Below are 21950 nucleotides of genomic sequence, written 5' to 3'. Positions count from 1 at the left end.
TTAGCTGTAATGTGTCGTCATGGCAACAAATCATGTCAAGACTGTCATTGTGACATGGCAGCTGCATGTCAATTTGGCATCTCCCCGTAGACGGGGTTATCCCTACACGCACATTCCACCACACTCCTTCCTGGGCATATTATATTACACTTAATGTTCTTATTAGAACACCAACATAGTTGCATCCCCACAGCCAATTAGAGTAAAGGTCATTGTCATTGCAGCCAATTAGAATGTGGTGATCAGGTGCTGCGTGCAGATTTGTTGTGATTAATGGGATGAGAGTGTTCCATGTGTTATGAAATATTCATAAACAATTACGCGCTTGTCGAGAGTGTGTTCAGAGTTGAAGCATCCCAATTATGCAAGGAGATATCATTTCTGTCAAAGCCATAATTAATCAGTGTGTGATTAATGTTGTATATGTCTTTATTTGATTAGTACATTAAAACATGGAAGCGACAGTAGGCACACACTGTTAGCAAATCAGCAATATTTGATTTTAATTGTTACATTATTAGGTTTATTATTATTATTATTAAAAAAAATACATGATCTCATTTGAAATTAACCTTTTTTATTGATTTGTTGTTGTGCTTAATTTTTATTTATGTCTGCAACATTTTGGTTTGTTTGTGTCCTGGATTAATGCTCCTTGCTTTTGTGATGGTCAAGGTTTGACCTCAGGAAGGGATTGATTTCTTGAATATTATATCCCATAGGGAAAATCTGAACAATTTGAAGGTCCAACAGCCTACTGGAAGGGCTTGTTAGATTTCCTCCATCCCACAGTATTGCTCATCACTCTGTTTTCCATGAAATGATCCGCTCTGCTTTCTACCGCTGTCATTGTTAGCCGCCATTGACCCATATATGACAAACTGCCCTCCCGAGGCAACGCAGAGTATTTAAAGGTGACTATGTGGTTATGTGATGACAGATTGAAATAGATGCATCACATTTCCCTTCATTGTTTCAAAAATGAGCGTAAGAGCACATCCAACGGGGATGAAAAAAAAAAAAAAAAGAGTGGTGTGATGTCTAGCGGTTGTGTAGCAACAAGAAAAAGTGCTGTGAGGTTAGTTAATGCAGGCTGGAAAAGGTGTGCGGGGAGGTTGGCCGCTAGAAAAGTAGATTTTGGGTCAAAAAATCTTGGGCACCCCTGTGTCAGAACAACAAAATCTCATATGATGTAACACCATTTATTATTATAACATTAATTGTTTTTAATGGGATTTCCTTGCTCAAGGCAATGTGAGTGTGAAGCTTATTTTTGATGCGGCCTTTTGCGAGGTTTGGGAATGCCACCGGGCCCAAAGACCCTGCAGCAGCCCCACATTTGCATGATCTGTTTGGACCCTTTATACTGACAATTGTGTATACAAAAAAATAATCATAATAATAAAAAGACATGCATTGTAGTTGTTTTTGCATCCCTGTGTGTTTTGAGTTTGAGGATAAAGATGTCCTGTTTACCTATTTAAAGCTGATTTGAATATGAAACGCAAGCAGGCCAGAGAACACCTGAGGCTAATAGCGGTAGTTTGCGGAGCCTGCCGAGCTATTCAAACATGTTCTTATTTGGTGTTTATAACATCATCTTCCAGGTGTTTTTCCCTGTGTATCTACAAAGAACTGTATGCAGGGGGTCATTGCTTTCTGACGTCACCAACACACAACGTTCCGAGGTTACAAAAGGCACGCAATTAACTAGTTTGCGAGTATATGTCTCAGGTTAGTTACTACTCTGTTGTCTTCTTCTATGGTATTTCCTCTTGAAAGAAACCTATGAGTCGATTTCATAGAATTTTTATCACAGATTTGTGTTTGCACTTTTTTTTCCCCCACAATGTGGTTCAACTCCATGGTGGCATTTTCGTAACATTGCTCTGCAAGATTAATTCTCGCAGTGTTTGTGAGTTCACAAACTCCTGAGAATCCATTTTGTACCAAGCCCGCTGATTTCCACCGGGGACCAATCACAGAGCGGCATTGTGTTTGGGGGGGTCATGCACCTGTGACAAAACCAGGAAGCCAGCGCCGATGCCAGGGCGCAAACAAACAAACCTAACATGGATGAATGGACGCTGCAGTTAATTCTGTTCTTGCAGAATTACTCATCGTTTTCCTTGTTGAATGTTGAACAACGAGAAGCACTTCATGCATTTCTAGCTGGTAAGATGTTCGTGAATTCCCCCCACTTTAACAAGAATGAAGATGACATTTTCATCCATGGCTGTGATTGGTTAAAACAAATGTGTACAATGCCACATCATCCAATCAGCTCGAAGTATTGTACAGAATGTCCTGCCATTCCCGAGCAAATTACTATGGAGCAGTCCCAGATTGATATTGTGGAGAACTCCCTCGAGCGAATCACAATATCAATCTGGCTACTGCCAGGTTAGCATTTTCAATCAATGTAGCTTAAAAAAATAAAATAAAATCTATAGCACTTGCTACAGTTGGCTCACAAATGGGAATGGGTGTGGCCTAATCAAGAAACCATGCCTGAATGGTTGGGTGTTTCTACCACTACCTCTAAGACATTTCTTGAAATGTGTAAGAAAACACAGGTGTGTTAAGTAAATGAATCAAGGCTCTGTGGCCCTCATTTAACCTCATTAGTAAACCTGTGCTGTCATGACATGATGGCTGCTCTTTTTGTTTGGTCTGTTGTCAACACATTCGATTCAGTTCTCCACACGTAAATGTGTTATGTATGTGTTCTCATTGAGAAATTGTTGTTGTGGTTAAGTAACACATTTTAGTGCAATAATTTTCACATTACTTTGACTTCTGGTTCAAGTGGAGAGTCATTTATGTGTCTAGTTAATCGCTACATAGCTACGTGCCTCTGCTCTTCTAAACATACTGTATTTAAAAAAACAAACATAAAAAAAACACGGCCAAGAAGACACGCATAGGGGTTCAAGAGGAAGGGACTGTTTGCTGAAAGCAGAAGTCCAACTTATCACATTAAAATGTGATTCAATCGATAAGTCGGGAATTCAAGATGATAAAACATGAGTGGGTCACGACTTATGTATGACTATTGTTGTTAAAAAAACAAACACAACAGGGGGTAAGACCGCTTTTCATGCAAGCCATGGTCTTGTGTTGTTCATGGACATGAGCATATATATATATATATATATATATATATATATATATATATATATATATATATATATATATATATATATATATATATATATATAGATAGATAGCTATTAGGGGTGTTAAAAAAAATAGATTCGGCAATATATCGTGATACTACAGCTCGCAATTCTCGAATCGATTCAATGGGCAGCCGAATCTATTTTTAAATATCAATTTTTGATGGAAAAATATTCAACAAAACGTCTTACTTAGGGTTAGGATTCACACCTTAAGCATGGAAGAATGTTATATTAATGGAGCATTAAGCCTTAATATTTTATTTCAATGCTGTTCAAACGTGAAACAGGTTGCAACATGTTTGTTAAATACAGTGACTCACAGTTATAAGACTGAAGTTTCAGATACATAAATAATACCTTTTCATACAAATCTTACAGTGTACATGCACAAGTTTACTGAATAGTATTTTCTAAATTTGAGTAAAAAAAAAAATTATATATATATATATATATATATGTGTGTGTGTGTGTGTATATGTATATATATGTATATATGTGTGTGTATATAATATAGCAGCAACTGTCACTCTCACCTGGCCCTGTTGATTTTTCTTTCAAATTTTCTTCAATAATCACATCACGTTACACTCATGCGCGATCGCTGCCATGTCAATACGCTTTGGAGCAAGCTAAGCTACGTTCACTAGTAACACGCATCAGTTGCAAAATGAATAAAGTATAATGCGTTCAAACTAGCCATGGTAGAATATATTAGCCAGGGCTGTCACTACTCACACATTGACTGGGAAAATCACGCATTTCCGCCCTCTCTCACATTTAACTTTAATTTCTCATACTAAGAAAAAGTATCAATGGAAAAACGGGGTTTGTCAATGTTGAAAGTGGCGCTGTTTTTGCACGCTAATTGGACATTGCAACTGTCAGTTAAGAGTCCAGTTTGTCGCGTGCCCAACCCTGTTGTCTTTGATGTCATTGGCTGGCGTGCAGGCCACCAAAGGACCCTGATAAAATCTTGCATCCCCATCTCAGCTGGTACAGACACCATAACCCAGCTCACCTCACTGGGGACCAACCGATTCCTCACGCCAAGGTTTGGTCAAAATTGACAGCCCGGTGTTAGCTTAGTTAATGAGTAAAAAGCAAACAAACAAAAAACATCATACACTTATCGATTTTGTAGTCCTGAAGTGGTTGGTGGCCACTGTTCATGTTTACGTTCCCTTTTGCAAGAGACTCCAGCTGGGCTTCGCAGTTCCGTCCTAAAACATTTTGACAATTTTTGATGGCAAATATTCCAAACTGGGCATAATCAGGAAAAGAGAATTCTGTTGCTGTAAAAGTACAATGTGCGTTCGACCGTTTACAACAAAAAATGTCCGTGCGGAAACACGGAATATTGGCTCCGCACATCGCAAGTATCTTTTTAAAATGATTATGTCGGGTTTTTATGTAGTTTTGAGGCATACATTTTTGCGGCGACCAATTTTTGTGGTCAACACAACAGAGTTGGTTGACTTTTTTTTTTTTCCCACAGCCCAATAAAATGTGAAACATATCACTTCATAACATGAAACATATCACCTTATGGGTTAGTAATATATACATCCATTCAGTGAATGTAATCAGTGAGGACAATAAGGCTGTAAAGAAAAAAAGACCTGAGAGCAAAAAAAAAAAAAAAAGGAAAGCTTTGGACAACGAAAAACAAATCACAAAAAGTCCGATGAATTTACAGTAGGAAGGTCGAGAGAGAAGGGGGTGCAAGGGGGCGGCTGGGCGTGTCTGCGCAACCAGTGGGATGGCGCTGGTTGCCGGGGCGATAGGCGATGTGAGCTGGTGATTAGCGGATGTCGTGCGAGGCGGGCCTTTAAATGGTGTGGGATTAGAGGACACGCAGTGACCGGTGGCCCGCCGTCAACCGGGAGCGAGGATGCCGCCCCTCTCGGCACGACCTCCGCCACTTTCATGTGGCTGAGATGTGCGGCAGGCGGGAAGAGGGGGATGATGGGAGACGAGACGGAGGTGCAAAGAGGCGGCCGGAGGACAGACGGCTTCTAATTGTCAAGATGCCAGTGGTGACGAGCAGCAAAGTTGGCAAATAGGCGGGCGCCATTGTGCGACCGTGCGACAATAATGAGTTTTCCCGCTGACATCTCCACGACTGTGTGTGTCATAAAGATACACACCTTCCCTTTTGGCTTTCTTCACACTTGTAAATAAATTATCTTTACGCTCTGTGTGAGTGTTTGAGCTGCTTTTTATCCCCTGTGTGCGTCTGAGATGCAGATTATTTTATTTGCCGTCCCACGTGCACTCACAGAGAGGTGTATGCCTGCGCGCTCTGTGTGCATGTGTGTGAGCACGTGCACACTTGTATGTGTGTGGCTTGTCCAATGGTCATTTATGTGTATGAGTGCATTTGTGCAAGTTGACTGCTGTTCTGTGGTTTATTACGATGCGAGATGTGAGCTTTGGGGTTGCACCGGCTGCTGAGCGCCGCTGACTTTTTGTGTTATTGTGCATTTGTGTGCGCTGCTGTGCTGGAGTTCAAATTGTACTTTCCTTTTCTCAATGTGTGCTCGGGTTTAAAGTTTAAAAATTTACATCAGTTTTCCTAATTGGACAACATTTAAAAAAAAAATAAAAAATGCTTCACAGAGCCTGAGTGTGATTGCTTTATTTTATTTTTTTGGTACGATTGATTTCAGTACACACAGCTGCTAAATCCTCATTAGGACACAGGTTATTATTCCCTTGTAATTTGTGGAAAATATTGAAAAACTGTGTCATCTCTTCCTATGTTTAAGGAAGCAATTTAAAGTCCGTTAAATATTTCTAGAAGTATGTTTTCTGTCTCTACAGGCGTTTATTCGGCCGTTCAGGGAGCACCACATTGATCCTACCGCCATCACCCGCCACGACTTCATTGAAACCAATGGAGACAACTGTATGATCCCCATCTTACCACTGGCGCATATGGCCTACAAGTTCTTCACTTACACACCAGGTAACACGCACATACGCAGAATCTCAGTTTACACAGTCACAACTCCACACAACCCCAAAAGGACAATGAAATTAGCATGTTGGCACATGCAACATCAATCAAGAATGGGTAATGTACTAGAATACAAATGCAATCATACTGTGAGGAATTTCTAAAATTCTTGTTTAGTTGGAGAGACAATGAAACAGGATGGTGTTCCATACCACTGCACACAACCACCCTAATAAATATGAAGTTGCTGCAAGAGTATTATTATGGTTATCAAGGTTTTGTTTTTTGGTACAGCTCTAGTATTGAGTCTAGATTGACGAGATATACTTAAGAAAGTTTGAAATAATTGTTTTTCTTTGTGGAACAGTTTTGCAAGTGTCTTCATTTGAGGATCAACTTTCTAACATGGAGCATGAGTTTTTTGGGGTTTTTTGCATGTTAGTCCCAGGGAAGCAAGGGTTTTATTAAACAATAACAAGTTGACAATATAATGAATTAACTATTGGTTTTCTTTGTTTGTGGAATGAACTGTTGTTATTTATTAAATTCACATTGTGTATAGTGACAAACTTTACTTTCTAGTTAAAAGTAAATAAAAAGCTGTCCTGTGATGTAATTTTGAGAAAATTTACTGTCAGACCTCAAAAGTCAAAGTCAAAACATCAGGACTGTCTTGTAAAAACAAACAAATGACATTACTGATATATTGTACATATTTGGTGCTATATTAATGTACTTTTAACATTATAGGCCACTCCTCCTGTCTGAAGTACACTGCAACAGAAGTTAATTAATTTTCAGTCCCAGTTTAGCGTGTAGGATTTTTCTCTCCTTGCCTGCTATTTGCTGTTCAAAGTTGGATGTTTTCCTCTTTAACGCAGTTCCAACCAAACATCTGTCAAAAGTGTAAACTATCACCTCATTAAACACAATAACTGTGCAATCTTAGGTTAGCTTAGCACTTAACATTGCGTCTACATCTTTTCTCGCCATCTCTTCGTGAGTTGTCACTTGTCAGAAAAGTATTTTATTCGCCGTCATGCAGGTTTACTGACTTGGGAGTGACTCTAAAACATGTTTAGGTATACTAGTAGCCAGCCCAACCTGTTGCTAGCTACCCGTAGTTGCTTCTGCGTAAGTAGCACAGAGCTTCACTCAACCTCCAACTACTCGCGGTAGACGACCGTGAGCTCAGTCAAGCTTTTTGGAACCATCTCGGTGGTTCTTCTTTTTCCTCTACTTTCTTTTAACTGATGTCTTGGCATTTAATTATCTGTTTTGCTATTCAATTTGTATTAAGGCATAAAATACAAATTTTGATCTTCACACTGTGATGCAAAAGTGTTTATTTTGAGCCTTGCTTAATTAATGTTTGAAGGTGTACTTTCAGATTGTGGGACTACATGAGTGTAAAAACTTTTGAAAGTTCCCTCAGCAGGGTCACTGGTCACAGTGACTTTGAGCATGTTGACGCGTCGCCATGTACTAGAAACAGCACAGCTTGCGAGGGCGGCTGAAGTGAGGGAAGACATGGGGGAGTTGTACTGGTAATCATGTGCACTGACCTCATGAGTGTACGGCGGCAAGGGCGGGTCTGGAGGAAGAAGATGAACCGTGGAAAGCGCGCAATATATTATTGAGCAGGCCGCCATGTGGCGCTAAAAGGTCACTGATAGACCCCGAGGTGCAGGAGGGGAGGTGACATCAGTTAGTGAGGTTGAAGAATACATGGATGGATTTGTTTTTACTTCAAAAGAAAGCCGCTATCCCAATGTATTCGTGACATACCAAATCTAGACATATCGTATTGACATGAATGCATGATTGTGCTTGATCACACATTTAAAGGGAATAAGAGGAGCTACTTTGATCAACAGTGATTTAAGTTATCTTCCTAACGTGTGCTTTAAGAGGACCAAAGTTAGAAGTTACAAAGGTCAGCCACCTTCAAGGGTGTACAGCAAACAATGGAGAGTTTGTGGGGGTGAGGAGATTATAGGTAGAAAAGCAGAAGCCCACTTGCGGGTCACGTCTGCACAGTGCGTCAAGAAGAAAGGGTGACATCTCTGTCTGCTCTTGAAGGGGTCACCGTTCAGAGGGTTCAGGCATAGACAAGGGTGAGTGGGAGGGTACGACGGTCATGTAGCGGTGAGGTGACATCTGAACGAATCGTGTCAAACTAATCACGGTGCCAAGCGGTCACCAGACAGAGACGGAGGACAGGTGAGAAGGTGAGGTTACATATCCAGCTGACAAGTCTGCACTTGAGCTTGTGAAAGGGGAAGATCTTCCACAGAAAGAAAGGATGCTAAGAGTCAAACGGACAACAAGAGTTTGACGTGCTAAAACAAGCCAGACCCTCAGGGACAACATTTGTATAGAAAGGCACTTTATTAACATACATAAAGAGATCACTGGCTCTGTAGTACTTGTCATGACATGGGTGTGTATCAACTTAATGCCCCATTCACACTCAACGTAGACTGGAGTAGTCCACCTTTAGTCTGCTGGTAGTAGTGCATCAGCTATGTAACTAATGTGATGTGATTCCAGCAGCACTGTAGGTTCATAATTAATAAAGCTTTAGCTTGACACACTAATCTGTCATTCACAACTTGGTCAGAGAAATAAAAACTCTAAATTCTTCTTTTGGTATTATTCCAGTTCACTTTAAAATTAAGCGATGGTACAAGCATTACGGGAAAACAAAAATGAATAATTTTAATACAAGTGAACATTTTGTGGCTCCCTCGGCTGTATTCTTGCCTGAACACATTTCTCGCTGGTTGCCACACCACACAAACCCTTCCACCTTAAACACAATTAAACAGGTTGATCTGTTACAAATGTCTTCCACTGTTCACTGATCTAAGTGAAATATAATGCTTTGGAATGCTTTGTTTAAAAATTTTTGTAAAGGACGCTATTGAGCTATTTATTGAAAATTGAGCAAGAAATCTTCAAAATTTTGATATTCACACCATGTCTTTGAGCGCAGTTTCATGAGTTTTCGCTCATATTTAGATTTTCAAAAACAGTCACATTTTTCTTTACCAGCAGTGCATCGCCAGTGCTACAAAATAAAAAGCTTCTGCTACCTTTTCATCTTAAACATCTTAAGATAAACCGTGTCAACTTTGAAGACGATCAGATAGATTACGAAAAAAAAAAAAGAGTTTTGGTTCATGTGTAGGTTCTCAAAGATTTCTTGCAGAGAAGAATAATAACAAAAAATCCTACAGAAACAATAGGGACTTCGCAGCGGCCAATATGTTTATTTTGTCAAAACAAAGCTGAAATTGTTTCCACATGCCATTAGCCGCAATTTAAACCAAGAATGCTTTCCCTCTAAAATACGTCTTGTGCGAACTAAACCTCACAAAGTCTAGGATGTATCTATTCTAACAGATTGTACAGTGAGCCTTGTTGAGACTACAACCAGTAGAGGATCAGCTTACCTTTAACTATTCCTGGAAAACTCCTGATAAATGTTCACGTTTCAAATCCACTAACTGTGAGAAAAAGCTACAAATATCCTTGCCGCAAAGTGACGTGAAATCTACTCTAAAGGCCGTATCCCACTGAGGGGAGAATGTTAGCGACGCTAGCAAAAGTTGGTTTCTCATCAGGGTTTGTTCAAGTTCACCAGATGTTCACCTCGAGTTTCAATGCTTCAAAATTTCCTTGCGACAAGAAAAGCCATTAAAACTCTAGGTGAACGTTGAGCGAACGTTTGCAAACCCTGACAGGAGTACGCATTTGCTAACTTTGCTAACACTCGCAAACGTTTGTCCTTCAGTGAAATGTGGGCTTGAGAGTGTTGTGATTAAATGCAGTATGTTCTATGACTCCCTTATAGTTCAGGTAATATTCTTGGAACCTAGCTCGAAAGTTGGTACAGTTTTTTTCTTTAAGTGCGCTACGTAGTAGCCTACCAAAAAAAGTGCAAAAAAAATAAAATACTACATTATAGCGTGTAACAGAAAAACTGCATCATAACGGAATCAAATGAATGGTACCACTGTCTTCAGTATGAAAATCTGATGAAGAAAATATTTATCATTCTTCTTTATTTTTTTTATGCAGATTAGTGTTCTGAATGTTTTGATCTGTAAAAATCACCTTTCCAGCCCATTTGTCCTTCCTTCAGTCATCTTTGGTGGTCAATGTTTAAATGCACGTCGTCATCAACAGTGCGAATGCACTAAGTGTGTTATGTGGTACACTTGTCCTCTGCTCATCTCTCTCCTGCCGCCACGTCTTCTCGTCTCCCGTATTCCTCACATCCTCCCTCGATCCCTTCATCTCGAAAAGGCTCCCGCCAGCGTTCTCTCTGTGGGAGTGCTACGCCTTTGTGTGGGCCCTCACCATAACACTTTATAAAAAAAAAAAAAAAAAAAAAAAAAAGTTCTCTTCTAATCTCTTCGTCTTTGCGCAATCGCTCTCACGTCACCTTTCAGAGGCCTTGGTGGCGTGCTATCCTTGGGACTGCTACGTCTTCGCCCTGGCCGTTTTCGTCACGTTGACCAACCAGATTCACAAGTGGAGTCACTCGTACTTTGGGCTCCCGCGCTGGGTCACGCTGCTGCAGGACTGGCATGTGGTGTTGCCACGGAAACACCACCGCATCCACCATGTCTCGCCACACGAGACGTACTATTGTATCACGACAGGTAAGACGACAGGTGTTTTCATTTCCTTCAATGTACTGGAAGAGCATATTCATAGATATTTTAAGATGACGTCAGCTTTATTCTTAAAGAATCTAACAACAATTTAGGATTAAGATCACAGTTTGACTTTCTTCACCATCATTTGTAATGGGTTCACCTTTTGTACGTTTTTAACAGGATGTCCTCAGTTTAGGAAGCATTTCTGTTCCTATTTAATCTGAATTTGTACATAAATTGGAGCGCCATAGTGGATCATCTTAACGTAGTAATGTATCACTTACACGCAGCTCGGTTTTGGCGATCACATGTGCAGCCCCGGGGCTTTCACAGGAGGGGGGAAATGTTGAAGCCAGCAGAAAGCGTTGAAGTAGGGTTATTTACGCATATGTTATTGTGGGTGTGTGTTGCGTATCAGTGTCCCAATTGATAGACATAACGTCTCGTTGCCGTGGAGGCAGCCCTCAGAGAGGTGAAGGATAAGCATGCAGATAAAAGTTTTGGGAACATGTCGACAAAAATATCAGTTGACCTTGAGCCTTGCTGGTATGCCAACATTTCCACCTTGTTTGACACTTGCACAGTGTCTCATGATTGAGTTCAGTCTTCACCTGAGTCTGAATGATGACTTCCCGTCCCACACCAATAACGGCAGCTTGTTCACTTCCAATAGAGCTGCCCCATCGGTGGACTTCAATCAGGAAACTCCAAACAGCAGGATGCCTATTATCAGAATTCCAATCATGTAAATGTCTTCTACGTCCTTACATGGGCCAAAAATTGCATCTAAACCTGCAGCTGTTCAAATGATGTATTTGTTTTTGTGTTGATGTGTTCAAGATTTACTAAGTGTTAGCCTTGACAAGATCTAGAAATCACACCGTTTTTCTTTCTTCTATTTGTACTGTTATGCATGATAAAAGATTGTCTGCTAAGTTGTATTGAGATTGTCTATATGAGGGATTTCAAACTTAAGGCCCGTGGGCCACTTGCGGTGCAGGATGATATTTTGAGGCCCCCAGCATTTTTGCCATGTCATAGCCCTGGGCGGTTTTATCACTTGTGGGATACCATCTCTGTCTCATTACAGCTTTTGGCGAAATGGAATTCCCAGGTGACCCCAGGTGGAAGGAAAAGATATCCTGTCACCCAGTCATGTCTTTTTCAAGAGAAAGGCTAGCATCTACAGCAGCCAGTTTGAAGAAAAAACAGGAGACGGAATGTTTTTTAGCACAACACAGAATGACTTAATTTAAAATGGGGCTGGCTTTTGAGTAACTCCAAGAAATAGTTGTTTGCGTGCGTGTGTCTTGGGAGACGGCGGGCCTGTAATCTCATTATTCTCTGCGCATGTGGGCGAGTGGGAGAGGCAAAGCAGCAGGATCCACAAGGGGGGTTGAGCTTGTACGTCACCCTGGCGCCCCAGCGGACGCCAGATGTGCGTGAGCGAGCCGAGGGTGGCGTCACGGGGAAAAAGTGTGTGTTTGTAGATGCACGCACTGGCCTGCATCTGCATACTTGAGCATCTGTATGCAAGCTCGATGTTGTGACCTCTTCACACGTTCTAACCTGTGCAAGTTGGTGGCAGTCCAGTCCAGCACCCACGGGGGACAGTGACAGCCCCCTCAACCCCCCGTCCCCTCCACCCTCACCACAGTCTCCCTCAGCAGAGCAGCCTGTGCCGGGCTCAGATTCCACTGGGGCTCGCCTAGCTGCCTTTGTGTTTGCCAGTGGCTGACAATCCCCATGTATATTTAATGCTAACCTGCTGTCTGTTCTAACAAATAGGACTTGCAGGCACAGGGAGAAAGAGTAGAGGATGAGGAAGGCTAGGAAGCAGGGATTCGGAGTGAGAAAAGGAGGCGAGTGTTGGTGAAAATCGTAGACGAGCGTGGAAGGAGAGATGGAGGGAAGTGGAGTGCAATCAAACACAACTTCTTGCTGCTTTGTGGTCTTCCTAGCAGAGGGCGGGTTACTGAAGGGACAAGATTCACACGCTTATGCGCAGTGTATGCACATATCCTCACAGCTAAAGCATGCGCTCTGTGTAAACACGTCAGGGATGGTAGCGATGTGCGGGTATCGTACGAGGGCATAGCGAGAGTGCACACAGCTCTTATTACCCAGCGCTCAGAACTGTACCTCATTTCTTTTTTATATCATAGCACTTTTTTTCCATGTCAATATGAACAGTGCAGTACAGTTTTTGTTTTTTTCCTTCTCCCAAAATGAAACCAGATATTATGTTTGTCTGATTTGAATTTGAGCTGATTCCCAGTCACTACTAGTCCCAAACTTGGGTAAAATGAGTACATATCATTGTTGTGGCCATCCATCCATACCACTTATCCCCACTAAGGTCATAGGTGTGCTGAAGCCTATCCCAACTGACTTTTTTTTTTTTTTTTTTTTTTTTGGGGGGGGGCTCATTGCTTGACTGCAGTATCAACTTTTCAACAACAGAGGGTGCTAATATACTGAAAGTGTCATTACCAGTTTGATTTCAACAGTTTTTTTTTTTTTTTTTTTTAGAAAGTAATGCCTTAGTGTTCATGACACTTTTCATGACAGGGGTTTAGCTATTTTGGCTGTATGTTTGAGTTATTTTGAGGGAACTATAATTTACAATGTTATTTTAACTGTACAATGACTCCTTTTCATTGCAGCAAAGTGTCATTTCTTCAGCGTTGTCCCTAACCTGGCTATAGCCAGATTGATAATTGTAATTCACTCAAGTGAAATTACTTTGGCCCACTAGATGGCGCTCGCGGCCCAACCCCAATGGTTAAGAACCACTGGTCTAGTGCAATGCCAACTGAGGATTTAAAAAAAAAATGTCAAGTGCTTCATTTGTCCAGCACCAATATATCCATATACGGTATCACACAAAAATTAGTACACCCCTCACATTTCTGCAGATATTATATATTTTCATGGGACATCATAACCTTGCCAGCAAGCTGAATTTTCATGAATCCATCTTGTACTGCTCCCCCTGATCAGTTCGCAACCGACGATTTTTACATCAGACCAATCGGGCGTTGTTTAGGGCGGGACATGCAGCTGTAACGAAACCTGGATGCGCCAATGCCAGAGGAAACAAACAAACCTAACATAGACGAATGGTTGCTGCAATTAATTCTGTTTTTGCAGAATTACTTACAGTTTCCTTGTTGAATGTTGAACAGCGAGAGGCGCTTTGTGCATTTTTATCTGGTAAAGATGTTTGTACTTTTTTGTTTTTGTTCCCCCCCTAAGACGAGACTGAAGACGACATTTTCATCCGATGTCGTGATTGTCTCAAAACAAACAATCCAATCAGCTCGAAGTATTGTACAGAATGTCCCGCCTTTCCTGAGCAAATCAACGAGCAGTCCCAGATTGATAGTGTGAAGAACTCCCTTGAGTGAATCACAATTATGCCTCGTATGTTTAAAAAAAAAAAACACACATCGACATAAATGCACACAAAAACTTCTTTGCTTGTTGGGTATCTTATTGAATAGGGATGTAACGATATCCAAACATCACGATGCGGTATTATCACGATAAGAAGCTCACGATAAGATAATTATCACGATATTGTGGGAAGTTTGACGAAACTTCAAGTTCACAATATTGTAAAAAAAAAAATTAGCTCCTACTTAAAAAAACAAAAAAACAAAAAACACAATATTGTGCTTTTGTACATAACAGCAATGCATATAAACCACCTACAATCTCTAATAACACTTATTGAGGCGCTTACTTGTTAATCCATGCACACGTTGAGTTCCTCCACATATTGACTCGGTTCACAGGCTTATTACGTTCCCCTTCATCTTACAATTTGTATAGATTTTAAACAAAGAAGGGCCAAAACATCCCTAATGAAAATTATTTTGCATTAAAAAAAACTAGCCACCAGAGGGTACTAGAACTGCACAAATGGAAATCAACCTGACTTTTTTTAACAGATGTGCTGCTTTTAAATATTGTGAACATGACGATGACGATATTGTGGCAGTTTTATTATCACGGTATTACGATATTGCACTTATCGTTACATCCCTATTAGTGAATGTCAGTGTTTACACATAAATACAAGTAAATGTCATTGATGACACATTGTATCATGTTATTTGGTTTATTTTATAAACCTTAACTAGATTTAATGTGGTTATTATATACAAACAAGGTGGTCAACATAAATAATATCTGAATGGGTCCCGGGCCACTTTTTACAGGAAATGTTGGGCCCCAAAAATATGTAGCGGTACCTTTCCTTTTCTTTTGTTGCTACATAAGCAGGGCATGAAGGTTTCTGACTCGTACCAACCAAAGTCGATCTTCTCACTTCAGCAATGGCAACAAATGCACAACTCCATTGCAGATGAGCAAAAATTTCCACTTTAATTACGCTTGAGTCCTTTCATTCACAAAAATGGTGATTACAAAAGAGATAAACATACAGTCAGAATGGTTACAAAAAGTTGTTGCGCCAAGCCCTACTTGCTTTTCCTTTTATCTTTGATGTCACCACCACACTTGATGGCACCTTCCTTCCTTTACGACAACCTACAAGCAGGACAAACTAATGGAGCACAAATATTCTAAATACATTTACATTAGACAAAATAAAAGTCAAATGCCAAATATATGTCAAATTGTTTGTGACTGTTAAACAAAAATGATTCAAATAGATCACAAATATATAAACCTATGTTCATATTTTTCCTATGGCTCCAACAGGTTAAGAACTCCTGCAGTAGACTACCATCGAGAGGAGGAAGCAAATATTGCAAGCACTTCATGAAGCTACATTTTCCCATCACTGGTAGTGGCATACATGCAGGCTAAAAATAATTTGACAAATACGAAAACGAAGGGCTCATTAAGACACACTGAATCGCACAATTGAAAATGATACGCTGGGACAAACGTCACAAGTCTTGATGTGATGTGTCTGTCAATCGTGAATGAAACTGAGTTTGAAGTGAACGACGAGAGCCAGCTACTAAACCCACGTATGATTGTCAATTAGTCTCTGACTGCACGCCCTGGAATTAACCTGCAAAACAATAATTGCTCCACCAAGTTTGAAAGTTGCTCCTCAAATGAAGTCATTGATTTGCAAAATGGTGCTGCAATGAGAGGGGGAAAAAAACAAAAAAACAAAACTTGAGCCTTGGAAGATGGATAGGAATTGGCCTTCCGAAAATAATTTTTTGCTTTTTTTGAATTAATCTATGGAAATAAATGAACTTTTCTCTGATATTGTAATTTACTGAGATGAGTAGCTGTCTCTGCTTCCTCAGTGTAGACACTCCGCAATGAGGAGTTGTGTGCGTGTGTGAGACAGGAGTGAGAAAGTGAGGTTGCGGTGCGGGTGAGGACTGATGAGGACACAACACTCGATGGACATTAAGGTCACTAATGAGAGGTGAAGCAATGTGAAATGAAAGATGATCTCAGCTTGTCTGGAGGGGAAAAGAGGGCTTCTGTTGGGAAACGGATGGTTCGAGACGAGCCGTTGCGAGGGAACGCTTGCCCTTTGCGTGCAAGACATCGCTTACTGAATACGTACAATTTTGTTGCCTGCGTTTGCCAAAGCCTGCGGTTCACCCATGACCCTAATGAGGATGGGATCTGGCAAAAAGACTTTTTTTTTTTTTTTTTGGTATATTCAATATATTTCTTCTTTTCTGCTCACATTCCGTCGTTGTGTTGACCCAGGCTGGTGTAACTATCCACTGGACCAGCTGGGCTTCTGGAGGCGCATGGAGCATCTGATTGAGCAACTGACGGGTCAGAAGCCTCGATCTGATGACCTGGCCTGGGCCAAGAAGACTGACTGAGGCGTACATGCATGGGTGGAAAGCGGGATGTCGACGATGTAGACAAGGAGATGACGTTAAAAGAAAAGCACACACACTGTACATTCTACTCATGTTTCAATGCTTCTCTTGTATTTGCTAGAACCTGTTTGCAAAAAAATAAAGTTCTGTCATTTCTGTATGTGCAAAATCTACCAAGCTTTGTGCAAAAAAAAAAAGTCAAAACACCAACATTTCAAGTGTGAACAACCAATCAGCTTGTGTTGGGAGGCCGGTTTAACCAATCAGGTGTGCTGGTGTCGGTGGTATCTGGAGGTTGGGCTCTCCAGGGACGATGCCATGCTGCCTAACACACATTAACACACACACACACACATGCATTATTGATTCAAATAATGAATCATGCCTCTTACTGTATTTGTGCACAGATTATAAAAGTTTTTAACCTGTTAATGTAAAACTAAAACAGTATTTATCTTAATTGATACCCCCCGTCCTATAGAATAAGAATACGGTCATCAGAAGTCCTGAATGGAAATGTATAAATAAAGCTAAATAACCTCCATTATTAATAGTCATTATTACATTGGTTCATAATATGTTTCTTATAGAGAGGACAGGAATAATTATTAGGAATAAGGTGTTTATTTTAGAGTGGGTTGACATTTTATTCCCTAATTTCTGGTTGCTGGGAAATGGCGAGTGAGTAGCTTTTATTTGTTTCACACTCAGCAATTAGACATTGGGTCTAATTGACTGAAAACCATTACGTCAGGAAGTAATTTTAAGATGTAATCACAATCATGGGAATGTGGGGAAGAAAAAAAAAGTTACTCACCTTATCACCAATAATAAGGGCATAATTTCTTATATATGTCATTTTCAAAACTAGTCAACATTTCATTTGCATAATTTGCCTTCCATATTGAAACATGAATCATTTTTCAGTCCATGAAATTATATGTATAAGGAAAGAAAAAGGTGTGCATACTGTATATGCTGTATATTTTTGGAAGACATTGTAATTTGACATACATGTGCTGACCCTCCACTCCCCAAGTGGCCCCAACCATACAATTATTTTGTCATTTATTCATTTAGCATTATTACTTATTCATAGTATCCTTACCTTTTAGCCCTGCTTTAACAAGTACTGCTTTCATTGGCTCTATTAAGACACAAACTGTATATTGTTGCATTCTCGTTTAGGGGGGGACGTACAGGTGCATCTAAAAAAAATAGCAGTGTTGTTTTTTTTTTTATATCAAGCTATTTTATTTCAGTAAGGTTCAGTATAGTATAGTTCAAAAATAAATTAATTTAAGACATTGGAACATAATTTGTATTTTTTTTTTCTTATGTGATATTCAGATTTCTTTACATGAATTAGAGGTGCAGCGTTAGCCTTAAACTAGTAATTATCACTGTATGAAATGAATCTAATATATCAGTTGCACTTATTTCATTTGAACTTTTAAAATACGTTTCCCCCAATATTTATATTTGTTCGGGTTGTATATGTCCTTGTCACTAGTATTATCCCAAAAACCCAAAAATCTTTTTTTTTTTTTTTTTATTATTATTATTATTTTTTTTTTTAAACAACATAACCCCCCCTTCATTCACTGTTGCACGATTCCCTCTTCCACATTTGGTTACACCCGCATTAAACCTAAATGGTCGCACATGCCATTTTTATTGCATGCCACAGCAACTTTTGATATCTGATTCTGTTGCTTGGCATAAAGTGTATCTTTTGGGATTAAATTCCATACATGTGCTCCTCAGTTAGCTGCCACAAGCTCGACTAAAGCAACTCTACGCTTGACACTTTCAACAGATGTTGAGTGTCTCCTCATTCAAAGGGTCAACTATAACAGCACTTTATTGTTCCTCAGTGAGCACTTCTACTCGCATCACATACACGGAATTTCTGTCACACATGCACAAGGATACACATGCTGATTCTCATATTGTGTTTGGCTGTATTATCCGGCTTTATAATTTTTGTATTTTCTTATTAACGAATCAAGCCATGTACAGTTAAACTATTGACTTTACATTTTGCAGTTTAACGCTCGCTGCTTGTCTGCCTTAATGTTTGTTTGTTTTTTTGTTTGTTTTTTAAATCTGCTCTTTCGTTTGAATAAAGAACTAAACTATTACAGGTGTGCAAGTGCTCTGTGGTCTAGTTGTGAATATTATTAAAATGTGGTTGTGGGCTGGAAAATGTTTATTTCTGTAGTTAAAGCTAAGTATCTTAGAATTTAGATATATAGAACATAGGAGTGGCGGCTCTTAGGAAAAATGCATTCGTTTTCGATTTCATTACTTTTCAGAGTTCATCATTGGAACGTTTCTTTACCACAAGCTGCAGTTATATGTCTCTTACGCCCTCTAGTGTCAGATTACTTTACTGTCATTATGGGAAACAAAACATACTTCCGCAAGAAATAAAAGCTGTCGTATCTGCTCCATGATGAAAGTTATCACATTCTTCTATGGTCAGTGCATTACGCCATACAAGAAAATCACCAAATCAGCTTGTTGCACTGCGTTTGTGGATCACGGAACCAGTTCAGGCCGCCCCAGAAAACGGAGCACCTGCTGTTAGGGTACAGCTGGTGCAGCCACCCCTGTGGATGGTGATGAGGGTGGAGGAAGCAAGAGGTACTGTTATACGCGAGAGAGATGAATAAGACACTTTGTTGAGAGAGATGCCGGTGAATATTGAACCACATTCCGCTTGTTACTTGAATTCTCGCGCGCGTGCGCTTTCACTCTCTCTCTCTCTTTTATTTATTTTTTTATAAACACGTTTTACACAAGTTCCCACAGAGGGCGTATGTTTGGATATACTTTACTTTTCATTGTGCAGCGGTAATACTTGTTTTTGTTACAATTTGTAGGCTATTTTTGTGCAAAACCTTGCAAACGCTACATGTGGTTTAACTGCAGCTCTAGCAGCTTTTGTGACTGTTAATTAATCAGATTATAAAGGGTTGCGGGGCTTCTTTTTGTCACTGCCACAAAAATGGCGACAATGTCTGTCACACGTCTTCATATAGATCACTGTGAGAGTCATTCCCACATGGATTTTGGTGTTTGCACATTCACATCAAGAGTTAACGAGACGCACACACTCTGCATGGATTCGACATGTTGGCTCACTATAGATGCTGATGCGCCCCAGTGATCATCATGCTAGGTGTTGTTACTGAGAAGCAATACCTCAACGAAAATAATTGCATTACCTTTAAGCATATCATAATATGACGTTCTCCTAGATATGAATGACTGAATGATCTGTAAATAGAGTACGTGCCTTTTTGTTAAGTGCATACTCGTAGCTTTCACCTCAATGTTGCCAATTATGAGATGCCTAACTGATTTTCAGTTTTCCTTTGACATTAATAATTATATATATATATATATATATATATATATATATATATATATATATATATATATATATATATATATATATATATATATATATATATATAGTTTTGTTTTGTTGGGTTGATACTGATATAAGTATCCCTTGCACCGTAATGTAACTACAACTTGACCGAGCCATCAAGTGAGTGCCGCTTGCAGAAGCCAATACATACTGTATTTATCTATGCTCTGCTTACATTGTGCAAATGCTCAGTTCAAATGGCCTCCTGTCAGAAACACTTCTTATTCCAGGCTTTATTAAAACAAAACAAACTAACAAAAAAAGATCATTCCAAATGAAATGATTAACTTCACAATGAACTTGTCAATTTATGAAGAGAGTGTGAGATTCATACAGAGGTGATTGTTAAGGATCAGGGAGTGTGCTCACACTTGTGTGCCTCAGTGTGCGTGCGTGAGACTTAGAAAAAGAGATTCACTTCCAAGTGGAAGTGAGAAATCCAATTATCGCAGCTGAGACTTTGTTCAAACTGTATTACGTCAAATGAAAAACTTGTTGCCTTTCTTTTTTAATGCAAACTGCTATAATGCATTTGAATGTATTTTTCACACATCCAACTTAAGTGAATGCCAACTGTACTGTGGTAATATTGTTTGTGTTGTATAATGCATTGATCTGCTGTTTGCATGCCTTAATAGGGGTGACAGGGGGTGGGGGTCAAACTCATTTTACTTCACGGGCCACTTGCACCCAAGTTTTATCTCAAGTGGGCCAGATCAAAATGGCCTAATAAGTTATAAATAACAACAGGTCAAAATATTTCCCTTATTTTATTTTATTTTTTTTTTTTTTTAAATTACACATACATTCTGCAAATATTACCATTTTTATTGTAATATTGCAGAGTAATCTGAAATGACTTAGCAAAGAGTGAGCGCAAAATTTTTGTATCAAATTGCAACAGACAAATTCCAGAATGTCATTTAAGTGGTTGTCAGTGGACCTTCCAGTGGAGAAAATTAGCAATAAGGATTATTTTTAGTGGAAAAACTGCTGTCTGAGTTCTGTCCTCAAGGGCAACATTGAAACCTCTGATGGGCCGGTTCTGGCCCGTTGGCCCTATGTTTGACACCCTGCCTTAGCGTGTCCTACCTGCTACCTAGCAGAAACTGGGATTGAAAATCATTGTCATGTAGTGAGATAGAAATAACTGCTAATTTATGAAAATGTTGTGATCTGTTCACAAAGCTAATTAAAATGAACAGCACGGAAAATGCCCTTCCTTTTCGTATTTGTCAAGATATTCAAACATTAGCTTTTGTTGTTCAACTGCCGGGACTCAAGTGAATACTTTTTTTTTTTTTTTTTTTTTTTTTTTTTTTTATAATGTAGGTTATCTTTGAATTTGTTTTTATATGATACTTATTATGACCTTTTTCAATCTTAAACCTGGCAAATATCAAATTACAAAAGTAAAAATAATAATAATAATAATAATAATAATAACAACAACAACAAAAAGCAAGACCGATGTAAAACCTAATTGAAGCTAGTTTGGAAAAACAAACATTCAAAATGAAATAACACACAAGTCGAATTACAACTCATGAAAAATCTTTTCTAACCCTGGGAACCTTCCTTTATACCCCGAGTGTCAGGGGGCCAGATATGTCTTACCACATCATTATATGTGGCCCGCCAAACCAAATTATATGCATTAATTTCATGTTTCGTACAAAAATGCCAACAATTCAAATTATCTTCACTTTTTAAAATGTAGAGATATTGCAAGCATTTTTTTTTTAAACCCAAACCCCTACTAAATAACATTTTAGCAAACAGTTTTTATTGGCCTCTGATTTCAAAACTAGTTAGTCAGCTTGTTGTGTTTATGTAATTAATTCAATACATTTTACTTTT

At 39.4% G+C, this 21950-nt stretch overlaps 1 protein-coding gene across 1 annotated transcript in view; it reads left to right on the top strand.

Moving 5' to 3' along the window:
* peds1a (plasmanylethanolamine desaturase 1a) overlaps nt 1-18799 on the top strand; it is a 38124-nt gene extending 19325 nt beyond the window's left edge. Inside the window, exons 4-6 of the mRNA XM_077515844.1 lie at nt 6006-6150; nt 10602-10814; nt 16527-18799. Coding sequence (XP_077371970.1) covers nt 6006-6150; nt 10602-10814; nt 16527-16648 — 480 coding nt within the window. The 3' untranslated portion in view covers nt 16649-18799. The remainder of the gene's footprint in view (nt 1-6005; nt 6151-10601; nt 10815-16526) is intronic.
* The last annotated feature ends 3151 nt before the right edge of the window (nt 18800-21950 follow it).

The sequence above is a fragment of the Festucalex cinctus genome, chromosome 3 (assembly GCF_051991245.1).
Source record: "Festucalex cinctus isolate MCC-2025b chromosome 3, RoL_Fcin_1.0, whole genome shotgun sequence".
Lineage (NCBI taxonomy): Eukaryota > Metazoa > Chordata > Actinopteri > Syngnathiformes > Syngnathidae > Festucalex > Festucalex cinctus.
The sequence above is the reverse complement of the archived record's forward strand: the minus strand, read 5'-3'. Positions and strand labels throughout refer to the sequence as shown.